The sequence below is a fragment of the Hippoglossus stenolepis genome, chromosome 3, assembly GCF_022539355.2.
Source record: "Hippoglossus stenolepis isolate QCI-W04-F060 chromosome 3, HSTE1.2, whole genome shotgun sequence".
NCBI lineage: Eukaryota > Metazoa > Chordata > Actinopteri > Pleuronectiformes > Pleuronectidae > Hippoglossus > Hippoglossus stenolepis.
The window spans coordinates 5223889-5246447 of record NC_061485.1 but is presented as its reverse complement, the minus strand read 5'-3'; the positions used below and the strand labels follow the sequence as shown (position 1 = coordinate 5246447).

General features: G+C 42.2%; 2 protein-coding genes across 7 annotated transcripts in view; one reads left to right on the top strand and one right to left on the bottom strand.

Annotated features, from left to right (window-relative positions):
• The window catches only part of LOC118104545 (centromere protein P), a 72754-nt gene that overhangs the window by 48596 nt on the left and 1599 nt on the right, over positions 1-22559 (top strand). The gene's annotated exons all lie outside the window — the stretch shown is intronic.
• ecm2 (extracellular matrix protein 2, female organ and adipocyte specific) lies at positions 1996-22260 on the bottom strand. Of its 4 annotated transcripts, none has more exons than XM_035151488.2 (12): positions 21823-22260; positions 18013-18141; positions 17385-17546; positions 13609-13797; positions 11549-12325; positions 10478-10593; positions 10104-10239; positions 9584-9741; positions 7754-7893; positions 7445-7557; positions 6485-6698; positions 1996-4146 (listed from the first exon to the last, which is right to left on the bottom strand). In XM_035151488.2, exons 2-12 carry the CDS (start codon positions 18137-18139, stop codon positions 3951-3953), a joined length of 2328 nt encoding a protein of 775 aa, XP_035007379.2. In that variant the 5' UTR covers positions 18140-18141; positions 21823-22260; the 3' UTR covers positions 1996-3950. The 4 variants fall into 4 exon arrangements, with proteins under 4 accessions (XP_035007379.2, XP_035007378.2, XP_035007380.2 ...); XM_035151487.2 differs by having other exon boundaries at positions 11549-12364; positions 21823-22259; XM_035151489.2 differs by lacking the exon at positions 13609-13797 and having other exon boundaries at positions 11549-12364; positions 21823-22259.

Below are 22559 nucleotides of genomic sequence, written 5' to 3'. Positions count from 1 at the left end.
TTGAGTTCAATGATATTTGATCCAGTCAGTGGAAATATAAGAATAAAGATAATATTTTAGTTCAAATCTTGCAGATTATTATTAGAAAATAAAAAATTATAGTCTCATAAGACCCACGGCTCTGCACACACTTATGTGTTAGTATAAGTAGCAGTTTAATAATAGAAATAAAGGCAGGGAAGCAGTCATTTTTGAGTAATTACTTTGTTAGTATTTTATGTTTTCATCTGTGTTTGTCTGTTGTTCAGCAGCATCTACTGAACGGATAACCACGAAACTTGGTGGAAGGTCTTTCAAGAGTTTCACTGAGCCGTGAATGTTGATGAAAACATTCAGACACATTTATGTGGTTGGTATAGATGAGTTGTGTTCAATTTAGTGCAAAATTAAAATCTGGATCTAGTGGCTTTAAATGTGGTTTCATTGGGGTGTAGGCTTTTTTTCAACCGCTGTTTGGTCACAAATGGGACTAGAAGCTGTAATGTTGCCTTGGCCTTAAAGCCTGTTTTAATTTAACGGTTGGACTGACGAGTCTTGGCGGAGGTTTGCTCTCTACTGAGTGCAATTCTAGTTTTGGTCTTTCGCTCCTTAAATGAAGCAAAATCGATTATGAGCAGTTGTAACTAGGTCTATAAGTTATAAAAAAAGGTCAACTCAATTAATAGTTTTTCACAATTTTATTAGAATAAACTTTAGGGGGCTGCAAATCGGGAAATATCCAGTAATTTACGTGGGGGAAAAAAAATATTTTTCTGCTTTTATATCATGTAAATCATCTCCTGAACAAAACCTGCTACTGTGCCTGATAAATCATTTGCTTAGAACAAAAAACAGAACTTGTGGGTGAAGTTTTGAGCTGTGTGTCCTCACCCTGACGAACACTGGTGAGATCATGTGACCGCTGAGTATTAGATTGTTCCTTTGTGTCCGATCTGTGACACTGATCAGCACAGCAGCTGTTCACCTCGGCAGAAAAAGCCATTTCTCTCTTTTCTGCAGGAAAACTCTGATCTCTGAGCTTCGGCTCGTCGACAGAATGTTTTCCAGCTGAGATGGCGACTGTCCAGCATCTGGAAAATGCCCAGAAATTACCAATTGTTGTTTTTATTGCTTATCTACTTTCAGATTTATTTTTGTCTGCTTATAATAACCTACAACCAATTTGTCTTACCGGAGAAGGGGCTGTGGTTTCTGTCCTCTACACATTTTCGCTTTTCTGTTCCAGTCGTCATTTCGATCTGTCTGCTACTGGAGTAAACGATCCTAAACCTCAGACTTTCAGAGGAAAATATTATGATCAAGTTGGCTTTCCTGCTCTGATAATTACAGCTCTCAGTGAAATGTGTATTGCATGACGGCAGAAGACATGTGAGGCAAAGATCGTGGCTTTTTATCATAACTTTCCCTTTGGTCATCATGGCTTCACCTCACGTCAGAGGACCAAGGTGTTGATTTGGTAACATGAAAATAAATATCATGCACTCCTCAGTGTGTTGACAGTGAAGAGATTCAGGGATTCTACAGGCATATCATCTAATCCTTTGTTTGGAGAAATGTGACTCATGCAGCTCAGGGGCTGAATATTTGCATCTATTGTCAACGTGCGTCTAATCCTAAAAATCCTCAAGGTGTTCTGCAGATTCTTATGTAACCTGCTTCCAGACCTCTGAATCACCACTGTGTGTTTTTTTAGTTATTCAAATACTTTTGTTGTTGTGCTCGTTCACAGCAGTTCCCAGACTATGGTTATAGTTCATGATGAGATTCACTGAAACGTGCATTTTCTAGGTTTGTTATAACTTTAACTTTGTTTTGTACTAGTGTTGCCATGATTTTCATTTTATCTTATTAATTAAGAAATCAGACCATTTTCCACATCGGAACACTTTCTCCAATTGTACGAAAATAAAGCTTAAATATCTCTGGTAGAGGTGTTGCCACCTTTGACATCATCTGGAGTCCGCACAGTAATAATCGGAGAATAAAGCCGTGGTATTAACATCTTTACATAGTGTCTATGGTTTTTATTCACATGTTTTTGAGAACCAGGCAGTACTGGGAACATAGTGATGTTTATTGTACATTATAACATTGATGAAACTGTTGTTATGTAACTGAGACATGTTGACCAAGAGCAAGGTGAAGGGCTTATCATTCAAACAGTTCTGCTATTTGTAATAACACAAAACGTCTTAACGTAAAGCAAAGTTACAACAGTAAGAGCATTTAATCTCCCCTGCACACAAAGGATTTACTCTTCATAAGTGCGGATCCATTCTTTTATCCACTGTCAAAGCTCGTGTTTGCTTATTACTACACTGCAGCTCGGTTACACAGGTTCGTGGTTGAAGGATGAACATAGAGCTAAAGAGCTAAAGTAGGGTTCAACCACCCAGGAGATTCTTGTGTTTCTGTGCTGAGGAAAGAAAACCCTGAAGTGGAAATTTTACAGTGAGGTAAAGACCTCTGGAACCAGCGGTTCCCCCACAGCCCAACTCTTATAGAGTTCTTACAGACAACTGAAGGTCAAAGGCTTTTGATTCATTGTCTCTTCAGACCACATCGTCCACACAAAGCTCTGCGCATCACAACATTCAACATTAAATGAAACCACGTAAAAGGATCCAACACCAGGACGTGCAGCAAACGTTGGAGAACAATTCTGTGTAAAGGGAGTTCCTGGTTTGGAGCTGAGCCATTTGAGTTGCATTGAGTCCTGAAACTGTTACTTAGTGTTAAATTAGTGTAGTTGGATTAGGTTTTATTTATTATGTGATTATGTAGTGTAGATTAATGTACATTTGTAAATTTATGACGAGTTTAGCCCTTATTTAAATTAGTATATTATTGTATTTGTATGCAGTAAAAACCTGTTCTTATCACTGACCGTTGTTTTGCACACGGTTTAGGTGCAGGTACTGTTTTCAAAGTACCGGTATCAGAAAAAAACTCAAAGAATACTCAACCCTACAGAAAAGTGTCCTTCAGTCCAAAGACAAGGGGGAATAGAGGATAGGTAGATGTGTCTCCAATTTACCCACCATCACTCTGGATAACAGACTGAAGCGAAACAGCGATTGCTGGGAATATAGTTAAAGCACAAAATGGCCAAATTACAGACAATGTATGTATTTAGTATTGTAGCGTGCCGTCGACATGTGAAATCTGAAGCTAAACTAGGACTCAAAACCTACGACATATGGAAAGACTCCCAATAAATTCTGCATCAGGCCTATAAGCAGATGTGTCAGTACACCATCCGTGTCTTCGTCCGTCAGATTATCTCTCCAGCAGCGCTCACTTGAACCTAATCCTTTAACCTTCTCTGAATCGTAAACACTATGAGCCTGAAGGACGAGGCACACATGCAGTTTTACTACTCACGAACATGAAGGTGCTGAGGTTGTTAAAAAATGATGTGTTGGGGTTGTGGTATCACTTCTTCGAATTCTTTCCATTTCTTTATTGGCATTTTCCTTTTTACTGTGTATGGCGCAGGGATTCTTTCCATTTTAGAGAGTTTCACATTTCACAAAAGGAAACAGATGTGTTTAAAGTCTGACCATGTTCTGTCACCTTCCTTCATTTAAGAGGATTCAGGTGACAACTTACCAGACCTTAAAAAAAACGTGTGAGAGCCAGACGAGAAGAAAATCGTACTTTTATGCAGCTTGTAAGGATTTCGTCCAAGAGAACGACAGGACGATAGAGACGAGCCAAATTACATCAGCTGTAACCGTGTTGAGACATGTCAAAATGTCCATGTTCAGTCTGTACGTCAGACTATAATGTGAGAGGGTAGTTTTCTTATTATTTTGAATGTTATTTGAGTAACATGCAGCAGCAGTGGAAGCTAATGAAGGACATTTATCTTGACATTTTACGTCCTTTGGCACGTTACAATCCAATATATTCATTCCTGTGTTTCAGGGTTTACAAACAAATGTCTTTTAGTGTTTGGTTTTGTGTGGACTCCGGCGCTCACTCTGCTGAGGCTTTAAGACCACACTGGAGGAGGCGCGGACACAGGAGAAGGCCGATGGTGAGACCTTCTGGGGGTCGATGTAGTTGTTTTCCAGCCTCAGTGCCACCAGAGTGGAGTCTCCACTGTGGTTCGGGTCACAGATGCTTTCGTCAGGGATGCCCCTTGAAGACAAAGCATTGAAAGGCCAGTTAGATCTCTAGATGCCTTTGAGTCTATAGATCCCCAATGCCTTTAGTGGCTGTTTTGTCTGATCATCAGTCCAAGACAGAAAGATTTCACACAAAAAGGCAACACATCTTTAAAATCTCTGGAAAACACAACTCAGATGCAGATGATGCACAATTCTATTCCTCAGTTTTGCTCTATGACCACTGGTCTTATTGTCTGTGATGTTAATAAGCAACAAGCAGAAGTTGTATTTGTGTGATTCTAAAGGAGAGATAGTTTCTTCCGATAAACAAAAGTAAGTAAATTCATAAGCTGCAACGAGAGTATTTACTCATGCAAAAAGAAAGGGTTCACATTGTTCCATAGTTTGCAATACAGCTGTGGGGAGCTGTGTCATTTTCGAACTGAATTTAAAGTTAAACCTTTTAATTTGGGTGTAACCTACGGAGCCCTTGAGGGGAACCTGGCACCAAATCCATTTTTAATAATCGTTATCCGTTTCAATACAAAAACACATAAGTATACACCAGTTTACCTTTTTTTACTCAGGAATCAGGAACATGAAACATTCTAGTGCATAGTCCATGTCCCTCAGTCCATGTCCCCTCAGTCCATGTCCCAAGTCCTGTAACCCTTTCAAAGTTTAAATTCTCTAATATCTAGTGACAATTATTGTTTTTGCTCGTACTGCACCACATATGTTACAAGTTATCTGCAGTGTTGCTTTGCCGGCTGATTCCAGTTCCCCACCTGGCGTGTCAGCCATGTTGACAGTGGAGCTGGAGCACAGGACAGTGCTTCAGTGGTAATGCTACTTAATGTAAATACCACAACCTGGTTTAAGTGTGTGCTGTGCATGGACCTGTGAGAGGGTGATGAGGTGATTCAGGGAGGCTCCCAGACACTTGTTTTGTTTCTTGTTGTCAGGACGACCGTTCGCTGAATGAACGATGAACTTTAATATCGTCTGGCAGGCTGTGATGAATGAGTCACTCGTTCAGGCTCTAATCTGTTTACAGACTTTTTATTGTTGGTATTAAAGGATTGTATCGACTTAAAGGGTCACACTGTCTTTAGTCCCCTGGTGTGATTGTCTTTTGCTACTTTAATTGACCGTGAAGTCCGTTTATCTTTAAAACTTGGGTCATATGTTTGTAGTTGGTGAATAATTGATACCAGAAATTCCCAATGTTATTGCACAATAAGTTCCTAAATCTCAGGAATTTACTTGTTCTGGTCAAATAAGGGACAGAAATTATAGGCTCCAAGCTTAATGATCAATGGGATTCCTTCAGGTATAGATGCACTGTGAGGGGAGACTAGAGACCACAGACCTAAGAGTCTGTACCCTGGGATGGAGTCCAGTTCATGAACAGGATATGCATTTTGGAAAATGGATGGATATATGAAAAATCCTTGTAACTGAGATCCTGGTATTTCCTTATAATTCTCCCCAAGAAAGGGAAAAAAATACCTGCAGGAACCTGGATGTTTGAATTTGTGTGTTCACTGAGAACTGAGACGCCTTCTCCAAAACATAATTAACTATTACTCAACTGGAACTAAACCCTGAAATGTCATTAACTGAAGCCGTAGCCGTTTCTTCCAGTCGCTTGTCATGCTAAAATCTAATGTAGCAATTCAGTGGAAAAACTCTGTTTAGACTAAATTTGGGGAAAACACATCTGTCAATAGCGACGAGTGTGCAGTCTGTCCAACTAACTGTCTTAATCAGATCTTTGGGCCGTCCTCCAAGATGAGGGAGCAGAGCAGCATTCAACGCACAGACATCAGGCGCAGATCATCTGTTCAATGTTAAATGTACAGTTGCTGTGTCCATCAAACCATGGAAACGGCTCAGAAACACGGCTACATGAGAAGGATTTTGGCTCTTACGCCACAGAATGAACTCGGGTCACCACTTAAACAATTATACACTCCTGTATAACCACTCACACCTAAAACAAGCACTCGTTAGAGGTTATGATGTAAAAATTATTTTAAATATTCTGTTTAGTTCGGAAAATATCGCAAAATGTCCGATTGCTGCAACGCTGATTCTTTGAGGGTTGTAGGGGCTCGAGCCAATCCCAGCTGAAATTGAACGAGAGGCGGGTCGAACCCTGAACAGGTCACCAGTGTATCACAGGGGCCGACATACAGAGACAAACCACCATTCACTCACATTCACACCTACAGACAATTTAAAGTACAGTCAACCCCAATCCGCATGTTTTGGACTGTGGGAGGAAGACGTAATTCCCAGAAAGTAATTATGTTGAAATCCTTGAACTCTTAACAGATCATTTTTCATGGATTTTGTCTTCTTACCTGATCCTGTTATTGTTGAGTCTGAGAAAGTGCACGTTGGTCATCTCGTTGATGCCTGATGGCACAGCCATGAGCTGGTTGTGATCCAGACACAGCTCCACCATGGAGTGATATGAGCCGAAGAAGGACTCGGCCTCGATCCCTTCTCCATCCAGTTTGTTGTAGGAGAGGTAGAGATACTCTAACCCGGGGTCCATGTGGGCAAAGACGTAGCCTGTGGGGATGAAGGAAACTGTAACTTTCATTATACTCTTGATAATTGTAATCTTGTCCTAAGTCCACAGTAGAATCCAGAGCCTGCTGTGGCTGGAGGAAGTCAATTTGTTTAAAATTAGCATCCAAGTCCATAAATGCACTTTGTAGTTTCTCTTCTACAGCCCTTGTGAATTGCTGCCTCCAGCTCCTTTCTTTTACAACAGCCCTGCATGTGTTGGCTTGTCCAGCTCACTTCCCTTGTTATTCTTTTTAAAGTGTTGGTTGTCCTGCTCTGTGCAGGTGCAGTAGTTAAAATGGTTGCTTCTATTCTGTCCTTCTTATAATGTGATTGCAGCCAACCCCTGAAAGTACCTGGAAACCTTGATTAAGTATCATTTCCTTAGCAATTTGGTTCCAGGAGCTCGTTACCGAAGCAGGAGGAGACCAGTGGAAACAACAGCAATACTCAATACACCGTATATTAGATTTAGATATTTCCTGCAGTGGAAAACGATAAAGCTATGAAGTCTATTATCTATTCCTTTATTCCCTGATGTCGTCATAGCAGATCATCATACCACAAATGTATCAAATAAAGCTATAAAAACAGCAGGTTTGAAATCCACTTTGAGCTCAGTAGTTTCCCATTCTTAATATTTTTGGGCCCAAAGATTGTTGAGGAAATCCTCCAGGTATCTACCAACACAACCCATCTGCTAGATATCATAGTTTTCATCCAGATGTGCATAAAGAGTTTCCACCGACCAGGTATCCTCTCGATGTTGTTTCCCACCAGCACGAGATGGACCAGCGATCTGGGCAAGTAGGACGGAACCAGGTAAAGGTGGTTATGTGAAAGGTCGATGGACTCAATAGTTCTGCGGAGAAGGAAGATGAGGGGAGGTTTAGTTGTAGTTGGAATAATAAGGTATAAAAAGCAGATTGTAATTGTTGACACTTTATTGTAATGAAACGCAAAATATCTGTATTGGTGAGAGCTGACTTTAGTAAAGAGTAACTTCCTGACACTCTGGAGGATCATGGGTAATTGTGACATATCTTGCTTTGTCGTACCTGTGGTTGATCCAAGCCATCGGGGCGATTCTGGTCTCATCCAGCCTGTTGTGTCTCAAAGAAACCACGTTCAGACTTCTGGTCTGGTTCAAAACTGTCTCCGAGATTTCCTCAATCAGGTTGTTCTCCAAGTACAGCTCCTGTACAACAGGCAGACATGGGAAAAGAAAACAAATCATCATCATCATCATCCAGATAGGACAGGGAAGAGTTTAGATGGGGGGGGGAACCTCATTCAAATCTAGAAAGCCACTCAAAGTGTATAGCTCAACCATCAATCCTACTGCATGTCGAGCTCTTATACTGGAAAAAGAAACATAGACTGATTATCTGCACCAAGTTACACAAACTCAACTCAACAAATGTAATCAAATTCTTGTATCTGCCCATCAACTGAATCTGCAAACTCTAAAATGTAATTGGTTTTCTGGCCCACGCCTGAACCGAGTTTGGTAATAATTACTGGAATAATGACTGGAATTTAGTGTCAGTATTATGGTTGGATTTTATTATCTCATTCATTTTCACTTTTTAATGAGACCAATATAAAACCAACCATTGGGGTGTTTATGAGTTTGTAATTAAACAGCTTCGTCTACTGTTTCTCATTCTTGAGCTCGTAGCAGAAAGGTCTGTGACTTAATGAGACAGTTTCACGTCAAAGGTTATAAAACTGCATTCAGCTTCAGTTTTTGCTGAAAGCTGCTTGCTACAGACATATACTGACACATGCTGAGTTTCTGCCTATTTAATCTGTAATCTGTCATATCTATCTTATCCCTCATCTTTAAATTATCATGAGTAGAAGGTCTCTCATTAGAGTGCAAACCTCCACCAAGCACCAGCAGTCTCCTTGTGAAACCAACTTTAAATTCACTAAATCAACATTTTTATTGTTGACCTGCTCCAAATTGCGCACACTTGTAAATATCAATCAATTTAACAATTGTTAAATTGTTAAATTGTTAACAACGCCCTCACAGTGTTAGAGAAAGTGAAAAAAGATTCCTGGATCCGCCTTCGGATCCGGAGCTGCACTAAAATTGAATAGGTCCCTCCACAAACCTTCATGTAAATCGGTTGAGTAGTAATCCTGATTACAAACAAACAGACAAACACATTACCTCCTTGGCGGAGGTGATGATCACTCTTGGCTGTACTTGTGTTGGAGTGTAAGTGTTTGAAAGTAACAAATACTAAAGGTAAACCATGATCTCCAGAACTAATGACCACAAAGAGTTGTGGTATTTTGGATTTACAGCTTGTAGAAACTGTCCAAAGTCATAACATGAAGTTGGTATTAAGGTGGATTTACAGCAGCAGCATGTTAGTGGAGTTCTGTGGTTAACCAGAGGCCATAATTACAGGTTGGGCGGTCTGGTTTCCCACAGGTAGAGGCCGAGTTTACTCAGTGGAGTATAGTCTTAAACATTGGAGCCAAGAAGAAAATAGTGACACGTCAGCAAACTTTAAGTCCGAAAGCTGCCAGTTCCTCAGACGGCCTCGGAGGATGTGACTTAACCAAAAGGCCCAAAGATTCTCATGGCTCCACTTTAACTGGCTGTTCACAAAGTCAATCACATGTCTAGAGACCTGAAAATGATATATGGGCTTTGTATCAGCCTGCCAGGATATTGATCTGAAATTTATAGTCTGTTTATTTTTAAGAGTTCACAATGAGTCCTGGAGTCCACAGCAGGTTGAGCCATGGTTAAAGTTTCACGTGGGCCAGTTTTTCTGGTGTCAAAGTGACTTTTATAAAGGGAATCCAACGCCTGGCTGTGTGAGGTATGAGGAGAGATGGTCGTGTAAACAGATATAACTTCATACCAGCAGTGAAGCAGGAAGCCCCTGTGGTATGGTGCGGAAGTGGTTTCTTCCCAGTCTGAGGTAGGAGAGCTGGATTAGCGGAGTGAAGGCCAGAGGATCCACATTCCCCTCACTCAACAGATTTCCTTCCAGCTCCAGAATCACCAGGCTGCTCATATCTTTAAAGATAAAACAAATGTGAATAAGAAGGTGAAAATGAAACAAATGTATTCTGCCCAGCTGGAAATTAGTCTTGAAATCAATGTGGCAGGAAATCTCTGTGTAGAGCAGAGGGGAAATGTTTGATTCAACAGCAGCCACCTGTAAAATGTAAAACAAAACACAAAAATAAATTGTCTTTGACTCAGGAAACACAAGGTGTGATTATTAACGGGCTAAAGGTTTTTGTCTCTTTCAAAGTTGAGCTTCAAGGATCTTTTTTACGTTTTAAGTTGTTGTGTAGTAGTTGAGTGTAAAAAACTGATAACAGAGTATTTAGTGACATTAACGCTGACGTCAGTACGCGATGCTCTGTCAGTACCTTGGAAGCTGTTTTCACCGATCCCCCTCAGTTTGTTCTCGCTGATCTTCAGCTCTTGCAGGGATGGGGGGAGAGCAGAGGGCACGGCTTCCAGCAGGTTCCCGTCCAGGTAGAGACGACTCAGCATCTTCAGGCCCTGAGACAAACACATACTGTAGGTACTGGTGATACTGGGAGGTCTGTGATGGGGAAGTTTGCAGAACTCCAGGCCTCCCTCTTTCATACTGCACATGATAAATGTTGAAATACTAGATTTGACAGCTGTAGGTGGATCATGATAAATGTTATATCGAGTGGTAGACAGATTATTGGGGGAAATAAGTTGGCTTTTATTCTGACGGGTAGCATTGGTTTAGTGTGATAGTTCATCTTACTTTGAAGGCTTTGGCATCAATGCTGGCAGAGGTGAGTTTGTTTTTCTTCAGGTTGATCCACTCCAGGTTGGGGATGCCATTAAAGGCTCCTGCTGGGATGCTGCTGATGTGGTTTCCTGGTCAGAACATTTTCAGTTAGTTTTCAGTAAGCACTGCAGTGTGTTTGAGTCGCAGGTTTCTTTATTTGTATTCTTGGTTTTTAGTTCCTGGAGTTGCTGCAAGTCTACCTCATCTCACACTGGATCGTTATCTATCCTTGCAACGTGCGAGGAGAGTCAGGTTGCAGCTCCTCCCTCGTGGTTGTTGATAACCTCAGTTTTGTCATTTTAAAGGACATAAATAATGTTAATGCTGCATGGTGAAAGCTGGCTGTCTGGTTGTCCTCCCTGCTACGTCTGAACTCAGCCAAAGATAATCTGTGAGGTAAACGCAGCAGTAAAACTCTATAAATCCTAATCACAAGTGGAGCGTGTGTTTTTGTTTTCCGACAGACTGCGTGGTTTCTGTTCTCTGGTGAAACGATTAGTTCATTGCATCAGAGTCAGTGTGTGGAGTAAGAATCTCTTGTTTTAACTTTAAGCAATCTTAGATCCATAGTACTCCAAGGAGGTTCTGTTTGTTGATTCCTTTATTTGTTTGTAAGCAAAACCTACTGGACGGTATGTGTCAGGGAAGAACCCAGTCTCTTATATTCTCAGATCGGCCCAGGACACACATTTCCACCTCCTGAATGGGAGAGGGACTGGATCTCAGGATGTATTCGACCTGAGCTTAGTGCTGACCACTTGTGATCGGATCTCTCAGAATGGATTTTAATACCAGCGTGAATGGGATCTATCATTGGGTGACATTTTCTGAAGCTTGATTGAATTTAAGGGGCCTGTTGTGGACTGTTGTTGGAGGTATGCGTCCACTGAGTGCCATTCTAGTTTAAAGTAGTAATCTATAGAGTATGAGATTCAGTTCTGGATTTAGATTCTGTAAAATAATGTGGAGTCTTATTAAAATGATTGATTCCTCTCGGAGCTGCCGTGTGTTTCAGCTCCTCGTCGTGTTGTGGTGCGGACTCACCTTCCAGACTCAGAGATTTGAGCTCAGGTATGGACAGAGGCGGGAAGTGGAAGAGTTTGGCGTTCTCACATGTCACAGTGACATCAGAAATGTCGCAGCCTGGAGGGAGGCCTCCTCTGTTCCGTCCCACCACCACCTCCCTCTCCTCCCATTCCTCCTCCCATTCCTCCTCCACTGCCTCCACCTCATATAGCTCATCCTCTGTAGCAGCAGGGGGTCTTGGGATTAGAGCAGGGATGAGATCTGGTTCTTCTGGTTCTTCTGGTTCTTCTGGTTCTTTTGGGAGCATCTGAAAGACGTCTCCTCTCAGCCACACCTCCTCATCTGCCTCCTCCTGGTGCTCCTCTTCCTCCTCCTCGACCAGAGCCAGAAGTTCCTCCCTCAGGATCTCCTCCTGCCGCCTCCTCTTCTCCTCTAGCTTTCTTGCTTTCTCCCTTGCTTCTCTCTCTGCTGCCTCCTTCTTCTTCCTGTCTTCCTCCTCCTGTCTCCTCCTCTCATCCTCCAGCCTCTTCATCTCCTCTATCTGCCTCCTCCACTCCGCTTCCTCCTTCTCCACCTGCAACCTCAGGGCCTCCTGCTCCTTCCCCCTCCTCTCCTCCACTATCTTTCTCTGTTTCTCTTCCTGCTCCTTCCTCAGCTTCCTCCTCTTCTTCCTCGCCTCGTCCTTCTTCCTCAGGCGCTCCTCCTCCTCGCGGTGCTCCTCTTCCTCTCGCCAGATAATTCGCCTGATCTCCTCCTGAGTCAGCGGGGTCACAGGCTCGCTGGGGTCACTGGGAACTGGAGAGTCACCAGAAAGGTCAAGGCTGAGGTCAGGGTCTAGGGTGGGTTTGGGGGGGTGCGGGGCGGCCAATCGGTTGGCAGGAGGCGGTAGGAGGCAGGAGTTGTTCGAGAAGAAAGAAAAAGGTGACGGCAAAGAAAGAAGGAAGGAAGAAAAGGGATGGAAATAGGAAAGAAGAGCGAGAGACAGGAGAGGAAGAAGTAAATGTAGAAAAGATAACGAAAACTAAAGGAGAAGGACAGATGAAAGGTGGCAAGCGCAGACAGTGATAGTGGGACACACAGACAGGAGGTGGACAGACAGACGGCTGTGTGTTAGTGCTGTAGACAGACAGACGCCCACATTTGACCACACAGACAGGTACAAGTCCAGCTTGTTGAAGCTACAGAGCAGACGGCTGCTGTAGACCAGTCTGGATCAAATCCCACTCAACGCTACCTGTACTGCCACAGTCAGGTAAAGTTCGTCTATTATTAATAGTTAATAGATAATAATAATATTAGCTGATGTTGGCGTTAGCTGCTACGGAATCTAAATCTAATAAGGTTTGAATTAAATAATTTCTCATGATCATGACCAAAGTCTTTTAAATTAATAAACTGGACAAGCTACATAACCAGGTCACAACTGTTTAACAACCAAATTAAATCCATATAAAACAATCAACAAGGTTTAAAGTATAGTTTAGTTATGACATTATTACAAGATATGGTCAAGATGTTTTCTCCTTTTTTAACTCTGAAGAACAATATTGTTATTTAAGACATTTCTGTTCAGTGTTTTTGCACTTTTTAACTTTTCCAAATTCAGACTTGGTCTTGAATGTAGATCTGTAGTCATCCGTGCGTCATCTCCCAACATACAGACATATTAAATGCGTCACAACGTGTGTTGACTGACCCAAAATGTGCTAACCACATTTTTAAAGCCATGATGGAAACTGACGGCAACATGCTGAGGCCTCAGAGATGGAAAGGAGGAGTAAAAAAGTGATTCATCCCAGAAATTTAACATTTACTGTTTGATTAAATTAACACTGACTCCTAACACATGGTTACTAGTGAGGAAGTTAAGTTGATTCTCCTTATAGTTACAAGAATGTACAATATATTAGTTTGGTTTTTTTTGCATTCCTACACTTTTCCTGTAAAAGTTAATTTTAGGTTTGTATGACGTGAAGTGTTGAAAGAATTAAACCCTTCAGATGTCGCTCCTGAAGCATTTTCCATCTCTGTTTTCTCCGGATGCTGCAACATGGCGTTACCACATGTTGTGTTTCTACCTGGCTCCATGCAGACGGGGCAGCACTCCCCAGCGGGGGTGAAGGGGAAGTGGCAGTGCATTGTGGGACAGGTGATCTCGTCACAGACCACCCGCCCTCCGGTGCACAGACAAGTCACACATGGCTTCGGAGACCAGACGGCCTGGTCGAACATGGTCAGACCCTGGTACACACACTGGCCCTGCTTACCTGAAACAACACACACACACACACACACACACACACACACACACACACACACACACACACACACACACACACACACACACACACACACACACACACACACACACACACACACACACACACACGCACACACGCACACACATACATACAACAGTCAGTTCAGTTTGTCATTATAGTTTTAAATCTTTCAGTAAGATGCACCGTGACCGTGGAGGAAGTAAAAGTTAATTGACTGTTGATTATGTCGGTTTTCTAGATAAATCTTCTGTATATAATTTGTCTTAAAGCTTGAAACGCAGAAATATTTTCCATCTGTATTACGGCAGCGGAGACCAGCCTGATGTGGATAATATCTGAAACACAAAATAACATAAATATCTTTCATATACGGCCACAGTCAGTATTCATACGGTTGCATGGTCATAATATTTGTTTCAGTGTATAAGACGTCACCAACATGGACACATGGCAAAGTTGAAGTGTTTCTGCAACTGGGCAGATGTGGAAAGTATACGTTTGGTTTGAGTGAACAAAAGAATGAAGCCTGCAACCAGTCACATGACAGTGGATCGTCCGTCACAGTGAACCGAGGGGACTTTATGGCAGCGAGCGAGGTAAAGATCCAGATGTGCTGCTGCGTTTCATTGGATGAAGTTCTCCTGTCAGCCTGAAGCCATATGTGGTCGTGTCTTCACCAGGAAAGAACCATGAAATGATCTGTACTCACTGTGGACAGCTGAATACCCACCATCACTACGTAATTACGAGATAGAGTTTTGTCCCACAAACCGCAACTTGTCAAACAAAGATCTAATTATTTCTGGCTACCATTTTACATTTTCAATAGATTTTTTTGGTTTTGTGTCAGACAAGAGACAGAGAGAGCAGTAAAACATTTGCCTGTGATGACGCCCCCTGGCTGCCGTTTTCTAAGCGTTAGGAATATAAATAAATAAATAAATCACTGTAAACGTGTACAAGTGAATTTCTATTTCATTTTCACCTTCTTATTCACTCTGTCAGTGTTTATTTCAGGGGGTATTTGGCCCTAACCAATCCGAGGTGAGGATCAAATGAAGCAGATGCATTTTATACTTCAAGGTTTTTTTGTGTTGAAAGTTGTTTTTGTTGTACAGTTGCCTACACAAGATGACGTCTCTTTTTCTTATTTCCACCTGCAAGTCTTTGCATGAATTTGCCGACTCTGCAACTGAGGCAACAGCTGTCGACGGCCGCAACACTGAACCTTTTTCAATCACTGAGCACATTAGAGAGGTGGGCGGTGACGCACGGGTCCAGAACAAAGCAAATCCGACGCAGCAACCCGCAGACCCTCGTCATCCCCCTCAGCAGCAGCAGCAGGCCCCGCTGCAGTAATTGCTGTGTAGGTCTAGTCGAATCTAAAGCTTGTACTTGAGCATCAGAACCAGACAAAGCAGTGATTTGTAGTGTTTCCACTCCTCCCTCTGCATTAACTTCACCTTTCAACATCAGACCCGGGCCGGGACGCGCTCGTGACTGGGAGTGAGTCAGTAAGAGAGCCTGTAAACCACTATGATACAGCAGGAAGAGGCTCTTTGTGTCTAGTTTGAGTGGGTCCTGTCTGTCATCTATCCTTTCTAATGGTATGCTCTTTGTCACGTCTATAGGAAACACAGGTAGTTAAGAGGCTCAGGTTATTTCTCTTAAACACTGTGTCGTCTTTACTGCGACTGTCACCCTGTCATCTCTGGAGCACTCGTACTTTAAAGCTTTTCTTTTCTCTAGAAAATATTGTCTTGCTGTCGGAGCTCTTGCTTTTCATTGTCTTGTAAATTGCAGGTTTTGTTCAAATAATATGGCGACAATTCGAAATCCGCTGTGGTACGATCGTCCTACAGTGTTGGGTGTATAGTTTTACTTTGCTGTGAAACTATTGGACGTGCGGATTAATAGTTTTAATAATAAAATTCATAATTTCTTGAGCAAAAACATCTATCATCTGTATTTCCCAGCTTCTGTAATGTCAGGATTTGATGCTTTGATTTTGTTTCATGTCAGCGTAAACTTGAATTTCTTAATATTTTGGATGTCAGACAAAACTAAAATTCCAGGATGTCACCCGGGGCTCTACGGAACTTTTTTGTCTTGTGTTCACAACATTAGATGATGTGACCTAAAGTAAATGACTTTGTAATGAATTTATTTCGCTATGGAAAACTCAGCTATGATAAAAAATAAATAGGTGTCTAGATAAAGAGAAGAGAAGAGATATTGTCAGTCTTTTAAAATCATCTTATTTCAGTCAGGACCACATTGGACAAAATGAATTCGATTTCAATAATTGCAATAAGTTATATTTGGTGGTCCGAACATTTTTTCTTGAAAAAGGTTTTGGGAATTTAGAAAAACACCCTGATTGAAATGCATCTTGACAAATGAATCTGTTACGCACTTAACGCGATGACCGGTTTATGAACCGTCTCTTTGGCCGCTGAGGAGTAAACTCCATCTGCAGATGAAGACTGAGATAAGGTAGAAAGCTCTGGAACACAAAGCTTGTTTGTTAACGTTGGGAAAGCAAAGCTGGTGTCGTCAGGATCGCGAGTGAACTTTCCACGTCGAAGGATTGTTTAACGTTCAGGGAGTTGATTGGTTGCCACGGTGACTGGAGAGACTTTTCACTTTCCACGAAACAAAGCAAATCGAATATTTCTCGCAAAGCGTCAGACGTCTCAGGAAAAGTCGTGGTGGTGCGACATCTGTAAGTTTTTTTGTTTCTGTAAACTGAAATCTGGTCTGTTTGGTTGTTACACTTGAGTCAGTTTGTGTCTGCGACTCTGAAAACAAAGCAAACATGGTCTCGTATTTCAAACTGCAGTGAAAACCGAAACAAATAGTTCTTATTTCCCAGCAACATACTGTCGCCACCAACTGTCTGATGCTGGTTTTATTGTTTGAAACTGAAAGGCGCCACGTGGCTCTGAGGTTCTTGTTTGGAGCCTGTGTCCTCAGCTCAGTGTGGGGGTTTTCAGGACGTATGTTTCTGTCGAGCTCTTTTCCCTCAGATGGTTTTCCCTTCTGTTCTGGTCGGAATGTGATGATGTGACATTAAGTCACTGAGCTGTAATAACAAGCTCTTTCCTTACGGTAGCAGGACGAAGCCTCTCAGCTGAACTCTCCTCCGACTGCACTCGTACATTCAAATGTTTTATTCACTTTATTTTACTGCTCTGAGATTTCATTGACTGGAAAACTCTTGTGTCATTCATCATGTTAAAGTTCTGTGTTCGGTGAGTCGGTTTCCATGTGGGTTCACACATCAACATACAAACACACAAATTAACTAGTTTATTTGCTGCGTGTCTTTAATTCTACATGTTTTTATTCTCTAAATTAAAACCGTCTTTTCGAGGATTACTTTCTCTGATGTGAGAAGTAACTTTATATCACTTAAAGTTGTAAATAGTCTCTGACTGTTGGATGAATGAAAGAAATGATTTGATGACTGGAAACTAAACTTTTGGAAATTGCGCAGACCAGCAGAACATTAGGAAATCCGTTACCTCATTGTCATTGGACGTTTTTGAGGTTGAATCTGAGTCACTGACCTGGGATAACATTGTAGCTGGAGTGCTGTTCCTGAATGTTCTTGTAGGACTGTAGGAACAGAGTGTGTCCTTGGTTGTCTCCTGGTTCTACTGGGACAGTGGGACCAGGGACCAGTCTGATCTTCATAGGTCTGGAGCTTCCTGCTCTGGCCTCCCCGTGACCTGCAACACATTGTGGCTTCACTGTTTATCTGCATCAAGGATCTAGAAACTTCTCACAACAGATAAAAAGCAACATGATTGTTGGGACAGTCCAATAATGACTGAATCATCAATCAACACATTTTGAGCACAAACGGCTTCCATGTATTCTAATAAAATAAAAACAGTCCTGAGATGCTGGGACGTATGCAAGAGGTCGATCTGGTGTCATTAGAGGTTTTTATGTCCGAGAACAAGATCAGAGCTCATATGAGTTGAGGATCTTTGAGATGCTCCTCAAACAACATCTCCTCCTTACATTTCAGTTTTAATCTAGTCCTACATCTGCTCAACAAACCACATCCATGTAAATCAGGTAGACGCACAGAGATGAAACTGATAGAAGTCAACCCATCTTACTGTAAGATGGCTAACAAGGATATTTGCCAGATGTGTGTTTCTTTTTTTTAATGAAACTGAGTCTTACCCTGTCCACTCCTCTTCCTCTTCCCATGGCGGATCTCACCATCCTTGCGAAGGTTCCTGGCCTGGGTGTCAGGGATCGTCAGGGCCACCAATAGCCACAAACTGGCCACCACCAGCCACCACCTCATCCCTGCAGAGCAGCACAGAAACTTAAACCAACACTGAGGCCTCCACAATGGCTGATAGAAACCATTCCTGATATGATTCTGAACAAGGTCCAAATACCAAAGATCTACTTTTCTCTTGACATAAGAAGCTCCTGAGAGTTAAATCTGGTCTAAACACAAACACAAACAGTCACAGTCTCTGATAGTCGACGCTATAAACACATTTCTTTCTGCTCCCAAGAAGAAATGGGCTCAACACCCAACCCTGGACTGGTTCCTCAGCAGGTTGATAAGACGCATCAAAAACAAAAGTAAAAGATTAAACAGTTAGTTGTCCCAGTAGCTTTGGTTGAAAATAAAGAGTTTAGAAACATTGGGAGCCACTGAGCATGAAACCACCAAGGTTTGAGTCCAATGTCCCCCTCTCTCTGCCCTCAGCACCACTCTACTGTAGAAACCAGCAGATAAACAGGTGAAATTAAACACACACATCCACGTTCGTTCTCCAGCCGCAGAACAACAGAACAGAAAGAGGTTTTTACCTGCAGCAGCTTCTCTGACAAAAAGAGCTGTCACTGCTGCTGCTCGTCCTCATATAGCTGTGTGCTGGGGTCCTAATGGCTGGTTCCCTGTGTGTGTGTGCGTGTGTGTGTGTGTGTGTGTGTGTGTAATGACTGGTCTATACGCAGCAGTCCTGTCATTATTAAACCAGAGCTCTAACACTAACACACACCTTCACACACCTGATAGTTGTGTCCTCTGAATGCAGCAGATTGAACCAGTTCTCCGTATCAAACACAATAACAGTAATACATGTCGTGTTGCTGTGCCCCAGTGCATGATGGGAGTGTTAAATCATAGGATTGTTGGGCTTGGTGGCCCAGAGGAGCCTGATGGAAACCTCCAGTTTTTGCGGCTGCTTGTTTATTTATTGCTGATTGTTGTCGGTCTGAAACCAGATAATGAGCTTAGCCAGTTGCAGCTTTTAACAGTGCACATAGTGGAACACATCTGGATCCAGATGTTGGAGTAGATCAACCCCCGAGCTAAAAGGAGAGAGAACACTGGATTTCATGTTGATCATCAGGTTTGAAAGGATGCTGCTGTTCTGTGTTTGCTGGATGTGGAAACAGTTGGATGTGTTTTAGGCCACAGCTGCTTCATCAGGTGTTAAGAGGAGATCGTGTGTTTACAACTTGTTCCCTCGCCCTCGTGTGGAACAAAAACAGGAGTTAACATTTGTCGTGTTGATCTAATAAATACGTTTGTCTGAGAGAGATATTTTATATCATAGCTGCAAACACCTCATCCACACTCATTGCCTTTTATTGGTCTTTTCTCTGCACATATCTGGTTTGGGAACTTAAATTTATTATAGTTGTTCTTATTTCAACATTGTCTACAGCAGGAGCGTCGCCACAGGAGGCTTCTCTTTCACAGTCAGAGCAACATCTGAACAGGAACGCTGCTCCAGGGGCTCCACAGTATGTCATGTGTCACAGTATGTCATGTGTCACAGTATGTCATGTGTCACAGTATGTCATGTGTCACAGTATGTCATGTGTCACAGTACGTCATGTGTCACAGTACGTCATGTGTCACAGTACGTCATGTGTCACAGTACGTCATGTGTCACAGTATGTCATGTGTCACAGTATGTCATGTGTCACAGTATGTCATGTGTCACAGTATGTCATGTGTCACAGTATGTCATGTGTCACAGTACGTCATGTGTCACAGGTCAAGGTTGAGCTGTGACTGCAGCGGCCTGTGTTCAAATCAAGCTATTAGTATTGTTACAGTCTGTACTGTATCTGTAAAGTGACGTCTTCCATTGTGGGAGTTCTTCGGGAGCTTTGCGTGACATAATAATACAAATACATAGAGTAACAAGTGTTAGTGCACTGTACTGTGAATCCACAGAAGATGACACTGAGTTGAGGTGTTAATGAAGCGTAGGAGAAATGATTATCTACTAAAGCACTTGATATTAAATTGTTAACAAGAGGACGACTACTGGTCCCGTGATGTTTTTCCAGAGCACACGTTACACATCATGTAATTAGGAGGCTCTTATCCATGACATCCACCCACACACACTTTTAATCATTCACTTTTTTATTTTCTTTGGATGGAACAAAACGAAAGTGCGCAGCTCCACAGACTGGACGTCTGAACAGCTCCCAGACCCTCCCTCCTCTATTCACCACCAACCAATCACAAGCCAGATATCAGAGAGAGAGGGGAAAGAGAACAGGAGGGAGGGAGGGAAGAGAAATGGAAAAATATTCAGCTCTTCAGTTTCTGGATGAGCAGGCTCAGACGGAGAGACTTCCAGCAGCAACGGTAGAAGATAAAAATAACCTGGAGACGTGTGGGGGTAATGAAATGCAGACCGTGTTTAAATCTGCTGCTGTTTCTACTGCTCTGTTTTCTTACTTCAGGATTTCACTCAATAACTGGACTAAAGAAAAAACTTACAATGACTTTTTTTATCTGTTATTGTTATTAGATTTTTTTGGCATGTTTCTCAAAGTGACTTTTTAAAGGTCTGGTTTAACTTTCGATAAGGAAACTTCTCTTAAGGTCATAAAATTAAATTTTCTTCAGACGTAAGTTGTGACTGAAGTTTGACTGAGTGAAGCTCTGTAGTTAAAAATTGTGTAAAATTGATTTTAAGTACCTGACAATCCCACCAGAAAGTCTCTTCACCTTCACTGTTTGTTAAACTTTTCCAAAACAAACCAGTCTAAGAACAATCATATTATTTTTAAATATCAGTTTGTGTTTAGTCTGTGAATCTATAGAAAAATGCTCTTCTCTGTTTCTTAGTGTCGCATTAAAACCAAACATATCAGAGACAACTACCTAAAAAGACAGAAAACATCTTTGAGTCAAAATCATTTGACGTATATATTTAGACTTTTTAGTTTGGTCCATGTCCCGTGTGTTAACATGGAAGAGGCGGGACTTATGACTGATACCGCAGCCAGCCACCAGGGGGTGATAAACACTCAGTCATGTCCTCCTTTGTTTACTATGAACCTGAGGAAACAAACACTCCTCCTGTGTTTTCAGTTGATGTCAGTCAGGAGAAACTTTACGTCCTGAAGTCAGTCGACTGTTTCTGATCCAAAACCAACTTAACAACAGTCTCATCATCCTCTGTGCACAAACTGATGAAAAAGAAAATGAAGTCTGAGTCCGTCGAGTCTTGCATCGCTCTGCTCAAAGCATCACTTCTGTTCTTAAATCACCAAGTTTCATAAAAAGCTACAGCTGACTGGTTGGATTCCAGGTCAGTTAAAAATACGGGAAACCCTGAATAAAGATGTTCGCTCTGGTTCAGTTCTTCTCTCCCCAGCTCTCCGAACATCGCATTGACTCACAGCTCATGTTGTGAAACGCAGCAGAACATCATCGGGGAGCGGAGGGGAATTTTTGGGGAGAGAGATCTAAATCAGTGAAAGTATTCTCGAAGTGAAACGATTAGATTCTGTGCTGCGTTAAATGGACGAGACGTTAGATCCCGTTAATCAAGGGTGAAAGCATTCTGGGTTTTCTTTCTTTCTTCTGGATCTGTGAAGGAGAAATTCTACAGCAGCAACAGATGTTGACAAATCATGAAAAGACAGACGGAGAGACAGACAGACAGGGGGAGGAGCCGGGGACAGACAGACAGACGGACATTAACTCTACATTACCAGCAGTTTGAAGGCAGCTGCAGGACTTTAGGCCAATTTCTTCCAGCCTCTTTTCTCTTCCTCTGGTTCTGCAGGAGCTCCAGGAGATGTGTGTGTGTGTGTGTGTGTGCGTTTGTGTCTCTGCGATGATACTGTGTGTGTGTGTGTGTGAGAGCCTCGGCGTCACTCAGAGCATGGAACAGTTGTGTAGAGCGTAGCAGGCTAACAGAGCTGTGAAGGAAAGCCAGGATTTGTGCTGCAGCTGAAACCAAGTGAAAGAGGGAGAGAGAGCGAGAGAGAGAGAGAGCGAGAGAGAGAGAGTTTCAGACAGACAGAGAGGGCGAGAGAGAGACAGGTCTGACATCTGTCTTCCTGTCTAAGGGAGGACACGGCCAACAAGCTGCAGGATAAACCAAGGAAGACTGAAAAGCAAACGGGCAGAAGTGAAATACCCACATGTTGCAGAGCGGAGAGGAAAACACTGAGTGCACTTTGACTTCAGTTACAGAAACGTCTCAGAACGAGGAGAAGAAGTAGGACAGAGGTCAGAGGTCACTCGAGAATAAACATCTCGCTTGTGTCAGAGAGAAAAACAGGTTTCTGCTCAACATGTTTAAAGCCCAGAACAAAGGTGGATGAGAAGGTTACTGTTAAAATCAGTTTGATTATAAAACTGTGTCCGAGCTCAGACCTCGGACACAGTTTTATAATCAAACTGATTTTACTGAATCATAAACTTCTCAAATGTTTTATCTCAT

Bases quoted from the DNA above. Each gene is read 5' to 3' on its own strand.
- ecm2 (XM_035151487.2), bottom strand. From the start codon at position 18,139: ATGAGGTGGTGGCTGGTGGTGGCCAGTTTGTGGCTATTGGTGGCCCTG. The intron at 7,894-9,583 runs GTATGAAGTTAT...CCTGTTGTACAG, and splicing joins GGCTTCCTGCTTCACTGCTG to GAGCTGTACTTGGAGAACAA. The intron at 6,699-7,444 runs GTCGGTGGAAAC...TCATCCCCACAG, and splicing joins CAACATCGAGAGGATACCTG to GCTACGTCTTTGCCCACATG.